Source organism: Natator depressus, chromosome 3 (assembly GCF_965152275.1).
Source record: "Natator depressus isolate rNatDep1 chromosome 3, rNatDep2.hap1, whole genome shotgun sequence".
NCBI classification, from domain to species: Eukaryota; Metazoa; Chordata; order Testudines; family Cheloniidae; genus Natator; species Natator depressus.
In genome coordinates, this window is record NC_134236.1 from 17,407,612 (window position 1) to 17,422,801 (window position 15,190).

The 15,190-nt window shown below is 40.6% G+C and overlaps 1 protein-coding gene across 1 annotated transcript in view; it reads right to left on the bottom strand.

The window, feature by feature from the left end:
* Positions 1 to 14,234, bottom strand: part of CLIC5 (chloride intracellular channel 5) — a 119,741-nt gene extending 105,507 nt beyond the window's left edge. Inside the window, exons 1-3 of the mRNA XM_074947475.1 lie at positions 14,078 to 14,234; positions 11,412 to 11,779; positions 10,533 to 11,074 (exon numbers count right to left, since the gene is read on the bottom strand). Coding sequence (XP_074803576.1) covers positions 10,533 to 11,027 — 495 coding nt within the window. The 5' untranslated portion in view covers positions 11,028 to 11,074; positions 11,412 to 11,779; positions 14,078 to 14,234. The remainder of the gene's footprint in view (positions 1 to 10,532; positions 11,075 to 11,411; positions 11,780 to 14,077) is intronic.
* Between the last annotated feature and the right edge of the window lie 956 nt (positions 14,235 to 15,190).

Sequence of the window (15,190 nt, forward strand, 5' to 3'; positions counted from 1 at the left end):
TCATGGGGGATGTAGTCTAGATTTTAAATGGCTATTTTAAAAGTATGCTTTCTCTGACACCTTTCATACTGCAGGATCCCATGGTACTTTACACATAAGTAACCCATACACAGTGGGCACCATTATAAAACAAACCACAGCGATTGTTTTATGTCACCTATTCTAAACGCAGGATGATACCATGTTTAATGCAGCTGGGGTAGCAAACGTTAAGGTTATAATGGTACTCAACGTACAAACTATGCTTAGCAATCAATTCACCTGCCACTGAAATGCAACCAACTCTGGGGGGAGGGACACAGTAACTGTTTAGCAGTGCACAATATTACTACACAGATGTCATCCTCAGCAATATCATCAAAAAGAAAGTAACCAAAACACAAATAAAAGCTCCAGTAAATCTTCATGGAAACAACTAAGGTGTTTACATGGAAAAGAACACAACTGGTTGGGAGGGAAATGCCATTTTTAAACGTCAAAGAGAGAATTAAAATATAAAAGAGTAAAAATAAGGGAAGGGAAATGCTGAGTTCCTTCAACCAAGTGACTCTCATTTCAGTTTCCCTTGCTGTGACCCACATACTTGCACTTCATTTCTCGTCACTAAAATCTCAGTGCAGTAATAGCTTCCTAAACAATACAGCTCCATATTTTAAAGCTGTTGCTATGCTACTGTACTATGCCAAGCCTCTGCTGGAGCCAACAGCTGAAGTGGCACAGTGATGTCAGCTTCACATTGATTCATGGACCTTTCCAGAGGGAGAAATGGCCCATCTGCACAGTGCATGAACAGGGCATGCATTCAGTGGAGGTGAGGAGTAAAGCTTTTCACCCTTTGTACCCGAAAGATTAAGCAAGGTGCTGTGCCTTGGTACTAAAGCACACATTCTGTTCATAACAGATAACCTCCCATTCATAATTACCAGACTAGCTGGGACAGAATTGCCAGTTTGCTAATCTTCTCATGCACACAAAACAATTTGCATAAACATAAATCAAGCTGTAAAGAGAGAACCATAGCACAATTCTCCTCTCAGAGGATTACTGTCGCAGATGAGAAACATAGATGAGAAAGTCAGTTTTTCCTCTTGGGTGAGACATTAAAACTTAAGGGAACCATCCTACTGTCTGATAAAGTGGCAGCAACAGCATATCATGCAGCCATGCTGTGGACAAACCCCAGTGTCCCCCTGCTCTCTAGGCTACTAGAGACCACGGGGCGGATGGTGATAGCCCTTACACTGAATTTATAGTATAATGCTCTGACTTCAAAAGAGTTACTCCTACTTTCAACAGTGAGAGATCAGGATCAGGCCCCAAGACTATGAGTGACACAATGCTCATGAAGCCTGACGGCAGATGCTAACTCTCCAGCTATAATATTGAATTATGGCTGTTTGGTAATGGAGAGATAGTGGTGGTCTTGGTCATTCAGCTACAGTTAGAAATGTTTCTTAGGAAGATACTAGAATGGGAAGGTGAGCTTTGTCTAGGTTCTGTAATCGGAGCAAAAGATTTTAAAAGGACAAAACATGAAAGACAAAGATAAACTGGATAAAGTCTACCAAAGGGAAAGTTCTGATGCCCTTACTCATGCCGCATAGTGCTTTGCGGCACCAGTAGACCCACTGAAATCAACCAGACCACTGGTGGGGTAAGGCCGTAGTCAACAGCCCACTGATTAAGGAGCCTAGACTCTAAATCCCTGTTGAAAATGAGATTTAGATTCCTAAATCAGTTAGGCGTTGCACCGCTGAGCACAGCAATGCCAAAATACTTTTAAAAAACCGGGCCAACATGAATTTATACAAATCTGTTACAATGTTAGGACATTGACTTTCCCATCAGTCATTTCCACCACTTTCATTGTTTTAGTTAACTTGAGTTTCTATCACAACTTGGTCTTGGTATTATAATAACTGGAGCTCTCTGAAAAAAAGCTTTTCAATTATTCCCTTGCTCAAGCTGTTCAATTAACTTAAAGGACCCCAAGGAGCTGGTTACGTATCATTCAACCTCTCCATTACTCAGTTGGCTCATATGTGAAAGGAAAACATTTGCTTATTTACTTCAAAGAGGTGTTATAGCGAATATTTATAAAGAATTTTTTAAAAATTAAAATGTCATAAATCCAAATTATTATAATTATTTCATCCTCATATATAGAGGCAAATTTTCAGTCTGGTTTTAACCAGACCTCTGTTTTCGTGTGTGCAAAAATTTGCTGGAGGAAATAACTGCAGATACAGTTTTGCTCCAGCATTCTTTACTATGTGCTGAAAATTGCACCTGCAGTTATTTGTGGTTGCATGCTGTGGCCACAAACCAGCATTTGAAAATCTGGCCCAATGTGAAAAAGATACTCCCATTTGTGTAAATTTCCTTAGCCTTAATAGAAGCTGCCCACACAAAATTCCCATTGAAAATTACAAATGTTCATCTTGATTCAGTGGTCCAACAACACTCCATGATTTTTATGCGTGCTTAACTAGCCATGCTCCTATAGGCATCAAAATTACTACCTGTTTAAGATGGGCAAAGGGCATCATTGCTCTTGAGCTAATTTTCTAGCACTAAATGTTTACAGCATGTGATTTATTAACCCAAAACATCAGTAAATATTTAAAAATGAAACTCTCTCAGTACAATCTACATTTGTTTCATATGCCATGGGGAAACTAATAAATGGAAAAGTATGTGGTTTCAATAAGTGTAATCTCACAAACAAACTTTCACTTTGCAACAATTAAAATGCCTGTCCTTATCATGTGCTGAGAACAGACAGAATCTCTGACCATTGCTCCATTAATCTGTAACAGCCTAATCCTGGAAATAATGAATGAGGTACTGGGTGCCCTCAACTCCCAGTGACTTCTGCAGGGAGCTGAAGGAGTTCAGCACCTCCAGGAAAGACTCAACACATTGTAGGATCAGTCCCATGGCTGATAAACTCCTTAGAAAATTAATGAACAGATCTAATTGTCACAATGGAAAGACAGTTAAAAGATAAGAATTTAAACGCTAATCTACAAAGTGCTTAGGGTCAATTTCTGCCCTCAAATTCACACATGCAATTCCCAGTGAAGTTTTGAGGATTCCTGTGTAGGTAACTGAGAGAAGCATTTAGTTCTCAGAATGACCCTGCTAACCACCACAATGATCAGTAATGCTCATACTAATGGAGTGTTTAATCTGTTTCATGCTTCCAGCTATTCAGCTCTCCTTCTGATTGTTTTATTTTTTTTAAAGTAAGATGTAATATATTGAAAATTGTATTGTATTCTGCAGGATATTTTCCTTTTACATATCATAAGATAGTGATCACAGACTATAACATAACATTCATCCTTGTCTCAAAACTTCTAAACAGTTTCCATCATTTTCTTGACCAGAATTTATTTTAAAAGAGACTTTGTCCTTGTGAAATTCCTGTCTCCTGTACATCCAAATTCACGCCCTTTATCCTTTTTCACACCAGCAATCGCATACCACACAACAAAAACACTAACCCAGGAACCTATCCATGCAACAATGCCCGTTGCCAACTGTGTCCACATATCTATTCAGGGGACACTATCATAGGGCCTAATCACATCAGCCACACTATCAGAGGCTCGTTCACCTGCACATCTACCAATGTGATATATGCCATCATGCGCCAGCAATGCCCCTCTGCCATGTACATTGGCCAAACTGGACAGTCTCTATGTAAAAGAATAAATGGACACAAATCAGACGTCAAGAATTATAACATTCAAAAACCAATCAGAGAACACTTCAATCTCTTTGGTCACTCGATTACAGACCTAAAAGTGGCAATTCAACAAAAAAACTTCAAAAACAGACTCCAACGAGAGACTGCTGAATTGGAATTAATTTGCAAACTGGATACAATTAACTTAGGCTTGAATAAAGACTGGGAGTGGATGTGTCATTACACAGAGTAAAACTATTTCCCCATGTTTATTTCCCTCCCCCCCCCCCATTGCTCACATGTTCTTGTCAACTGCTGGAAATGGCCCACCTTGATTATCACTACAAAAGCTCCCCCTCCCCCCACAGCTGGTAATAGCTCACCTTACCTGATCGCTCTCCTTACAGTCTGTATGGTAACACCCACTGTTTCATGTTCTCTGTGTATATAAAATCTCCCCACTGTATTTTCTACTGCATGCATCCGATGAAGTGAGCTGTAGCTCATGAAAGCTTATGCTCAAATAAATTTGTTAGTCTCTAAGGTGCCACAAGTACTCCTATCCTTTTCCAGAGGCTGCCTTTCCCCTCTCCTATTAATTATTTATTCCTTCTTCCCATTTGTGTAACAACTGCATGGGTTGGTGTTATATTTATACTGTAATACTGTCCATATGTACCATTGTCCTTTACTGGATGTAATCTAAACTGCTTACCTGTGTGTCACAGGCCCTGTATGGCTAACAGGGAAAATGGTTTCTCCTTTGACTCAGATGATAGGGAACTGTGCTTCTGGTGTGCAGAATGTGCTTTTTAAGGACATATTTCTGAGTGGAGAGGATATGAACCCTAGCTCATTTCTCAAAGAACTGTTAAAAACAGATAAAATATTATTCAAATTTAATACAAAAATGTAGATTGAAACAACATCAAGGCTGCAAAGTAAAGCACTCAAACCTCAGGAAAAGACAAAGTTAAGGTTGTGCACTAACAGCACAGGAGTTCAGCAAGCACAAGTGCACAGTGCTGAATAGGGGACCACACTATGGGCAAAAAATGCTCACAATTTGCACGTATTGTGGGTTTGAAGAGGCTATATTTCTATACAAAATTGCATCTACATCAAGCTGCCCCGTGTGACTAGTATCCTGAGTTGTATGTTGATCATATTTCAGTTTTCAAGGGCTTATGTTTGAAGAAACCATAGGCTTATTAAATAGGTGCTGAGTGGGTGTGACAAGTTCAGACATGTTGGACTGACACAAATGTCTCCATGGTTAATGCTTGTACTCTTTATTGTTAGAAGTACTGTGAACTTCTTGATAAAGATCACATACTGAATTCTGCTCCAGGGTAAACTAGTGTAAATCCAGAACAATCCATTGAGTATTAAGACTCATCGAAAGATGAATTAAGAGGAAGACTGGCTTAATGTTTTTTAACATTTTCTGGGTACATTCAATAATAAAAGGGTGCAAATTAATTCCATAAAATATCATGAAGTTTGATTGAGACTGTTTGATACTGCAGTAAAGAGTCAGCATGCACTAGCATTTACAGCTATCTGAGATACTGCAATTATTCTCCTATCTAAACTGAGTTTGGACTGAGCTACTTCCAGATTATACAGTGATCTGGCTGCCATTTTGTTTTCTGGTTCCTTCTCCCTGGCTCTCTGTCAGCAGCCATCTTTGTCTGAGGTTGACATCTCTGACCAGTCCCAAAGGTTTACAGCTGCCTGGAAGGAGGGACGGACGGATGGAGAGAGGGATCTGTGTGCGGATGTGTGCACATGGGCTACTGCTGCCAAAGGGAAGGGTCCTTCCAGATTGCTACCAAGTGTATGGGAAGGCAAACCCAGAAGAGGATGACAACAGTTTGAAAACAGCCATCCAGCAAACCTGACTAAGGTGAGCCAGACACAGCACTCCATCCAGCCCAGAGGAGCAATCACAGACTCCACAGCCAGAGAGCCAACTGAGCAGAGCCAAGCTGTGGGGAGGACCCAAAGGAAGGACAGAGTTCAGCCACTGGGGGAGTCATAAAGAAAGCAGAGCACAGCCAGGGAGAGCAGACCCTATCAGGAGAGATGCTAGGTTCTGAGCAGAGTCCACTGGGGGGCAATTAGAAAAGGAGGTGAGCGTAGCCTCGGGGGCACCAAAAGGGAAAAAGAGCCAAGCCTTGGGAGGAGTCAGAGAGGTAGCAGAGCCCAACTGCAGGGAACAAGGGTAAACCAGATAGAGAGCAAAGCTCAGATGGTGAAAAACAGGAATAGCAGAGTCCAGATGGGACATCCGGGCAAGTAAGGGGGAACAGAGTACAGATAAAATAGGCCACCCCTGTTTTGATTTTATCATGCTTTATGCTAAATAGTTCATTTGTTCTAAAATATATTGGTGCACAGAAACCTTGGGATTTGGTGGGCTGTATTAGAAACATTGTCCATTATTAAGTATCCATTGTTGTTTGTCCAAGGGCTCAGCTCCTAAATGTAATGGAGATGATAGAAGGGGAAGTCTATTTTGCAACAATCACAGGTGGCAGAAGAGAGAAAGATGCTTTCCCAATCTTTAGGTGGAGACCCCTTTTCAGTTAAAAGAAAAGGAGTACTTGTGGCACCTTAGAGACTAACCAATTTATTTGAGCATAAGCTTTCGTGAGCTACAGCTCACTTCATTGGATGCATACTGTGGAAAATACAGAAGATGTTCTTATACATACAAACCATGAAAAAATGGGTGTTTACCACTACAAAAGGCTTTCTCTCCCCCCACCCCACTCTCCTGTTGGTAATAGCTTATCTAAAGTGATCACTCTCCTTACAATGTGTGTGATAATCAAGGTGGGCCATTTCCAGCATAAATCCAGGTTTTCTTCCCCCCCCCCTTTTTTTTTCCACACACACAAACCCACTCTCCTGTTGGTAATAGTTTATCTAAAGTGATCACTCTCCTTCCAATATGTATGATAATCAAGGTGGGCCATTTCCAGCACAAATCCAGGGTTTAACAAGAACATCGGGGGGGGGGGGAAGAGTAGGAAAAAACAAGGGGAAATAGGTTACCTTGCATAAAGACTTAGCCACTCCCAGTCTCTATTCAAGCCTAAGTTAATTGTATCCAATTTGCAAATGAATTCCAATTCAACAGTCTCTCGCTGGAGTCTGGTTTTGAAGTTTTTCTGTTGTAATATCGCAACTTTCATGTCTGTAATCGCGTGACCAGAGAGATTGAAGTGTTCTCTGACTGGTTTATGAATGTTATAATTCTTGACATCTGATTTGTGTCCATTTATTCTTTTACGTAGAGACTGTCCAGTTTGACCAATGTACATGGCAGAGGGGCATTGCTGGCACATGATGGCATATATCACATTGGTGGATGTGCAGGTGAACGAGCCTCTGATAGTGTGGCTGATGTGATTAGGCCCTGTGATGGTGTCCCCTGAATAGATATGTGGGCACAGTTGGCAACGGGCTTTGTTGCAAGGATAGGTTCCTGGGTTAGTGGTTCTGTTGTGTGGTATGTGGTTGCTGGTGAGTATTCGCTTCAGGTTGGGGGGGGCTGTCTGTAGGCAAGGACTGGCCTGAGCCACAATGTAAACTGTTTTGACCACAAGATTTAGTGAAGTTTAATTTACAATGTATTCTGCTGAATATAAAATACTGCTGTCTTCTCCGAGAGAGATTGTTTGTGTGAATGAGGAATGCATGCATCAGAAAAAATAAGGTGTGAAAGCCATCACAAATGTCCAGATGGTCAAGAAAAAGTGAGAGACTTGGAAACACCAGGAGACAATCAGAAAACATCCATTGTATCCGATGCTAAACATGTTAGCTGCATTGATGGCCTCAGAGGTGAGGCAATCACCCCCAAAGGCAAGATGATAGGAGATAACGATGGAAAGCCCGACAATAACCATCAAATGATAACAGCAGAAAACCCCAAGATTACCACCATTTAAGGACTAATTATTACAGGATGATATTGCAAAATGCATGGACTCAAATGGGAATTTACAAGTATAAAACTGAGGTTTTTGCCATGAAACTCTGGGTTCAGTCTGCCAAAACCTTGGAGCATCAGATCACGACTGACAGAGCCCAGCTCCTCACTCGTGTTCAGTCTAACTGGCCATTAGATTGACTCGAGCTACAACAGACTGGTAACTATAAAAACATCAACTGGCAGGACTGCGTGCATGAGGTGTACGTGTGTGTGTGTGACTGAAAAGCATATGCTAACTGTTGTATTTTCAATAAATATGGCGTATTTGCCTTCTCTCTTGCAAAAGATCCTGTGTGCTTTGTATAGCATAACACAGCTCTATTGGAGCAACATTGCCGGGGAGCTGAAGAGCCACCAGGGGCCAGAGCCAGTTCACATGAACAGGGTAACTGTGAGGATGGACCTGGTCCTCTGCAGATACCCCTGATTCCTGCACTGATTCCCAGTACAACTGCCCATCCCACAAGATGTGGAGGGATTTCCACCAGGGAATCCTTGCAGAGATTTTCTCCTCTAAAGCCTTCTTCCAGAGGTTTTTACCATGGGAAGGAATGATATGGGTCAGAGTTTCCAGTCCCTGATTCAGATAATTTCCACATAAGAGATGATCTGGTTCATGGGGCTAGGGGGTTGTCTTTTTTTTAAGTTCAGGTTCATTAGTCCAGATTCTCCTCTCACTTATAACTGTTTTATACTAACTGACTTCAATGAAGTTGCTCCTGACTTACAGAGAAGCAAGTGAGAAAAAAATCAGCCCCTTTGTTCTTCTGAATGAATCCCACTCACTCCTGGCATCAGCTTAATCAGCCTTGCTAATCATTAGCTGAATTTCACATGTGTAAATCTGAATTACAGTAGGGTTTTTAGCATCTTCCATGCAACTTGTATGCCAAAATGTTCCACAGAGTACCTATAAGTTTCATATAAGGAAGTGAGCAAAGTATAGATAAGGAAGGAAAGATTGGTTTTCAGCTTGAGATTTGAAATGAGATGGAGAGTTGAACAAGTGGAGAGAAAAAGGGCACAAGCTGCAGAGGAGAAGGCTCTTGGAACAATGAGGATAAGAATAAATTGAGGGACAAATAGTAGTAATTCCAAGATCCAAAAATGTTTAAAAGCCCTGTTAAAGTTCCTAAGGAAACAAAATACATTTAACTATTACATTGTTTACAAAACCCAAGCACTTATAAGCACGGAAATGAATGGGAAAGGACATCATAAAATCTTACAGCGTCCACATAATAAACACCTTCTTATCAAGTACTATGAGCCATTGCCACTTGAGGTGAAGGAAGATATTTGTTAGCTGTCAAGTACAGATGGATTCTTATGTTCTTTCTAAGCGGTAACGAAACAGAAGACAACTTGCTCTCACACATAGTGCCCTAGCCTGCTCCCATTGCTATCAGTGGCAAAAGCCTCTTTGCATCAATGGGAACAAAAAGTGGACCCAAAACTATCCACAAGGAAAGTGCTGGATTCTTCCAGTGAAGACTGGATGCCTTCCTAAAAGATGTGCTTTAGTCAAACACAAATTATTGGGCTCAATACAGGGGTAACTGGGTGAAATTCGGAGGCCTTCTGTTATATGAGAGGTCAGATCAGATGATCTAATGGTCCCTTCTGGCCTTAAAAATCTATGAATAAAAATCATTAACAACAGTGCATGAATTTTCAAGGGGATTTAACTGTATAACTAGGATAACTGGAGGGACAGTAACAAAACATTTTTTAACTAGCGGGAGAGATAGGAACATTAAACAAAAGAAAAATGTTCAAATCATAGTATTTTAATGCCTTGTAGGTGGAAAACAGTTGATTAATCCATTTATATTGTCCAGAAGTGTTCTCCTTTATCCTCTAAGAAAATATGGCAATTTCCCAGCCAAACTAATTTTGCAAGCCAAAGGCGTAGGGACTTTGTAATGGCAGCTGATTGCAACCTCAGCTAAGGAGAGGCCACAATACCATATTATCTGATGGGGATTGTAAAAGACAATCCTTCCCCTCTTACTATCTCACATCAATGCAAAGGTCATTATATGTTCTTACTTAATATGCTCAATATCAAATGTTAAAATTGCTGAGAGCATTAGTGGTAACACAAACTCATATTCTACTTTCAAAATATTCAGGTCACTTAGGGCCAGATTCTGATATGGGATATTCAACATGAATAAGGGTAACTCCCAAAGTTGTCCCATTGAAGTCACTGGGATTGATCAATATTGAGAAAGGAGGTGTAAAGAGAGGTTTTTCTGAAGGAAAGTACAACATTTATTTAAGAGCTTAGGTGAATGTGATTTAGAAACTCAACAAGGGAAAGAGTGAAACTGACTCCCTAGTGATTCAGACCTGACTTGAATTTCACTAATAGGCACTTTAAATCTGCATCACAGAAATAACTTAATCCAATTTGTTGTAATAAATAAGTTGGATCTGTTCCAAAGATGAACATGGGAAAGAATTTCCCTGCAGCTCTTCATTTTGAAGATTTGTTTTCCTTTAGAATATTAATATGTATAGCTCTTGATCCATAGCCCATTGAATAGGAGTCTTTTAATTGATTCAATGGGCTTTGGATCAGGCCTCTCTAACACTTTTCATACAAAGATCACAAAACCAATACACATGGGTGGGTAAGCAGTATTATCCCCATTTTACATGGAAAAAGGGAGTCACAGAGAGGATAAGTGACTTGCCCAATTTCATGCAGAATGTCAACGGCAGAGCTGGGGGCAGACCTTAGCGCACACTTCAGTGAGGCTGAGGATACTTGGATTGATTCTGGTTCTAATGCTACTGTACACGTCTAGGAGCACAAGCCCTTACCTTAACAAAGAGGAAAATCTCACACTCCTTCTGAAAGTTGTCAGTTTCTCCTAAGTTGTTGTTAGCTGGAAATCTGGTGAAAGTTGGGAAGGTGGGGGAAGTGCCTGGGCTCTTACGAAGACTGAATCCAGTAGGAGATGGGATTTTATTTCCAAACACCATCCTTTCTACACATTCGTCACTGGGCCTTGGGCTCATCATCTCCATCTCTTCCTGGCGATGCTGGTCCTCTTCAGCCCCTTGCTGAGAGGAAGCGGAACCATCCTCACCATCAGCTCCTTGCTGAGATGAGACAGAATTACTGCGGCTGTGTTCTGGGCTCTCCTGACAGCTGATGTCCATGCTTTCTGGAGTGGTGGTGGAAGAAGGAGATGCTGAGTCTTCATGGACTTGCTCATAAAGATGATCCTCTTTTGCTTCCTCTGAATCAGGAATCTCATAGAGGCCAGTGTTCTCTATATTTTCATAGATGTTGGTAAAGCCGGCATTTTCCATGCTGGCTGGTTGGTTGGATTTTGCCTTTCTTTTGGTATCTTGAGGGGCTGGAGGTGGCAACAGATAAACACTGTTTAAAAGGAAGCAGTGTTTATGGTGTGCTTTTTGAATGCACTGGTACACATTACAGGTTTCCAACAATCATTTACGGAGAGCTTTAAATCAATAAACTATATTCCACTGAAGTCAAAGATAAGAGCAGCTCACTTTTAACCCCTTCCTGGCTCAGAGCACATGCAACTATATTTAATCACTATTTGCTCTTCCGAATATATTTTAGTCAGACTTCAGTACATACAATGAATCCAACTCAGACAATTACCAGAGAACAATAAAAGTCAGTTGTGAAGTAAACACTGGTCTTTATCTGAAAGTCTAATATACCTTGGGAATACTTTGCTTAAAGCCTAGCGGACGTAGATCTCACTGAACTGATTTTCTGAGCATCAGTGAAAAGCAAGGGTACCTACTCCTCTGATCACAAAATACCACCACCAATGTAAACAAGCTGCAACACTTCAGTTGTTTATCACAGGCCAGTGAAGAATCAATTACTGAAAAATAAATTCAAGTAGTATCACAGAGGATAAAGCACCAGACTGGTTATCTTGAGATTTGCATTCTCTTCCAGGCTCTGCCACTGACACACTATTTGATCTTCGGCAAGTCACTTCACTTCTGCCTGCCTTAACTTGTCTATTTGTAAAGTGGAGACAACAACGTGTATCCATATTTGTAAATTGCTTTGAAATCTAGAAATAAAAGCATAAGTGTTAAGTGTTATTATATTACATTTAAAATGTATTATATGTATCTGCCATTTATATCCAGGTTCTTTATACGCCCATTTTTCTTAGAGAGGGCCCAAGTCATGAAGTTTGGATCTGGAGTTGAACTTTCCAAAGTTTGGGGAAGTACAGATTTAGTGATTGGATTAAGACATCTCTCATTTTCATGCATCTGCTGCACTTTGACTATCTTCCTATTCTTAAGGCTTCAACTGCATTCAATCTTGCATGGGTGGGTAAGGAAGGAGAGAAGATTCAATGAAACCTTTCCTCCTGCACCCCCAGCAAGGACTTGGCACAGTGAAGTCCCTGTGCTTCTCCGAGTTGACTGCTACAACCAGTGGTGGATTCCCCAGAGGGACTGGGGAAGTTGGGGGGGAGAGCAGAACTTATACCGCACCCATCTCTGCACAGAACAAAGAGGTGCATCCACTACACTCCTGGCAAAAGGTGGCGCAGCAGATGCTGTCTCCCTGAGATCAGGAGGCTGTGGATTAAAGTCATTATTTTTGTATTCAGCCTATCAAAGTAATAATAAAAGTCAAACCGCAAAAGTGTAGCAGCCTTTAAACCTACAGGCAGCTGGATTCATCACCTAAATCATTCTGATTTACCTATGTTTAATTTTTATGTAGACAATAAAAATGCAGCAAGTGGAATTTGCATTCCCTATCTGGAACTAACACCATTCCACACAGATAGAGTTAAATAACAGAAAGACAATGAGATACCTTGACACATGATTACTTTACTGGATAGGCACAAACTGAGGACTTCAGGGATGTATAATTCATATTCAGTGTGTTACTCACGTAATACTGCCTGATCCACAAGCAATGTCAGTAAGCAGAACAAAGCCCATTTGCCCTTCACTGTTTCCATGTGTAACTGGCACATTGCTTGAACATCTTCTCAAATCCAAATTAAAAGATCAAACATCATCAAAAATCATGTGTCAGGCTCCCATGACCATGAGATTGGCTTACAAATCATGAGATTTTAAAATAATAAATATGGGGTTCTTTAGATTTACTTTCTGTTTTTCAAACTTCACAAGTGAATGGGTCCCATTTTCATGCTTTTCTGTGCCGTCATGAAGGTTAGAAACGTACATTTTTTAAATGAAAGCTGAAATTCTTGAATAATCATTTGTCTGCTGGACCTGCGACTTCAGATAAAAGATGAAGGGTTAAATTCTGGCTCCATTGAAGTCAATGGGAGCTTTGCCATTAAACGCAGCCAAGATCTCACACCAGATATTGCAAAACAATCATGAGTTGGCACCACTGACATTTTGATGGGCTCTGAATTCGACACAGCTCCCAAAAACTGTATTAAGGGCCTGATTCCACTGTCCTAGGCAAACACCCTGTCTCCTTCTCTATGAATGTGGAGGTCCCCCTGGTGGTGAAAGTGGTGCACTTGCACTCTATAAGAGGGCTGAATTCAAAGCAGGGAGTCTCGTACACTCTACAGCACAAGAGCTCAACTTCATGAGAGCTCCCTGAATAAGAAGGGCCAGGCAATGGTTGCTAAAGCCAGACGATCTTCTGCTATATGAAACCTTCAGCTGGTTTCACACATAGTGCAGATATGCTAAGATGCTTCTGCAGGGCAACTTCAGGCAAATTTGGATCTCTCCCAGCACACAAATCTGCGACTCGGGCTGAGCACTAGAGCAGTGGATATGGTCTCAAATGCACACCCAACACAGCCATTGACTTAAATGGAACGTTTGGGTGCACGAGGAAAGTAGGGTCATGCCTTATGTCTTGTTTTCTTTATCCCTCCGAATATTATAGAGCATACTGTGTGGATCCACCCCCACCTTATAAAACCCAAGGTGTATCTCAGGGGAAGATGGGTGGGGATGGAGAGATAGCACCTGAAAGTTGCAGTTGAGTTCAGAAATGTTGTTTCAACAGTAACATTTTTAAAAGGCTTTGCAGGAGAAGCATCTCTTTCCATATTCATCTTGCGGAGTGAAATGTGTTGCCCTACAACAGCTGCCTCAGTCCAGCCTTCTCCAAACTTACGCTCTCTTTAATATGCCTTCTTGACTTTTTGGACCTTTGTTAGAGCTTGTTTGTTTGTTTGTTATTCTATTATATACAGCCCAAAGAACCTGGGAGGGATGGGAAGGAGCGGAGCCCACTGGTTTTGTATGACATTTTTATTTGGTTTGCAAATTTCTTGCTTTTAAGAAAATGCTTTGTGTGTTTTCAAGCTTTTCAAGAACATAGATGCACTTTGCTGTCTAACCTGTGCTGTTCAAAGACTTCTCTGATGAAGGACTTCATGCTGTAAGCACTCTCTGGGCATAACTCCCATTGATTTCAAGAGATACCCTATGCTTGCAGGATCAGACCCTCTAAGGCCATCAAAATGCTTCTCTTGTTCTCTCCCTGCTGCCACCCAGTCTTAAAAATCACTGAGAAGGGAAAAAAGAAAATCTATCATCACCACTGATGACTGCTTTAGAGGAGAACCAACATGCAGCTTCCAGAGACCTAAATCACCACGATCAGTTTTTTGCAGAGAAAGCAATTGCAGCAAGTAGCAGCACCTGCTGAAAATGAACAAGAAGGCAGGTAAAATACAAATATTATGCAACAGTTTGAAACTTGGTGTTTCATACTTTTCAATAATAAAATCACTTTTACCACTTCTCTTTCCCCACCCCGGTGCTTGCACAGAACACAGCTTCATTCCTCTGGAAGAGCTGGACTTGACTCCACAGTTTTGCACTTCATTTAGTTATTTATGCTTTTTATTCATTATTATTTTTTAACATTTATATTGGTCATAACCAAGATGGGCCTTAGTGTGCCAGGACCTGTACAAATATAATAAATGAGAGTTCCTGCCCCCCAAAAGCTCACTCTCAAAAATTGGTGTACAATTTATACCCATGCAAAGTGTGTGCAAAATGGGTGTAGAATGCTATTCTGATCTGATAGCATTTTATATCTACTTTGCACAGTATAAAGGACAATATAAGGTGCAAAGCAGTGAAGAATCTGGCCCTCTCTCTCTGCATCTAAGAAAGTATTTATTCAAAATAAATCTGGGAAATGAAAAACAGACTCCCGTTTCACCTTACATCTTTATCTTCACTACAAACTTTTGTGTTCCAATACACTGAAAAGTCAAATTAACTAAAATGATTCTGACTATGATTTTGCAGTTAGTATGCATAAAACGAAATTATTATCAATGGGTAAAATTTTCAATGGGTAAAAAAGTATTTTTCTTTTCTTAATTCATTCTCTTTCTTTGAGATAATATATGTTAGGCAGGCTAAGTTGCTTGTTTAGACCATCCAGACTCAACAAGCCTGGTACTGTATTTTTTCATAGATTTACAGATTTTTTA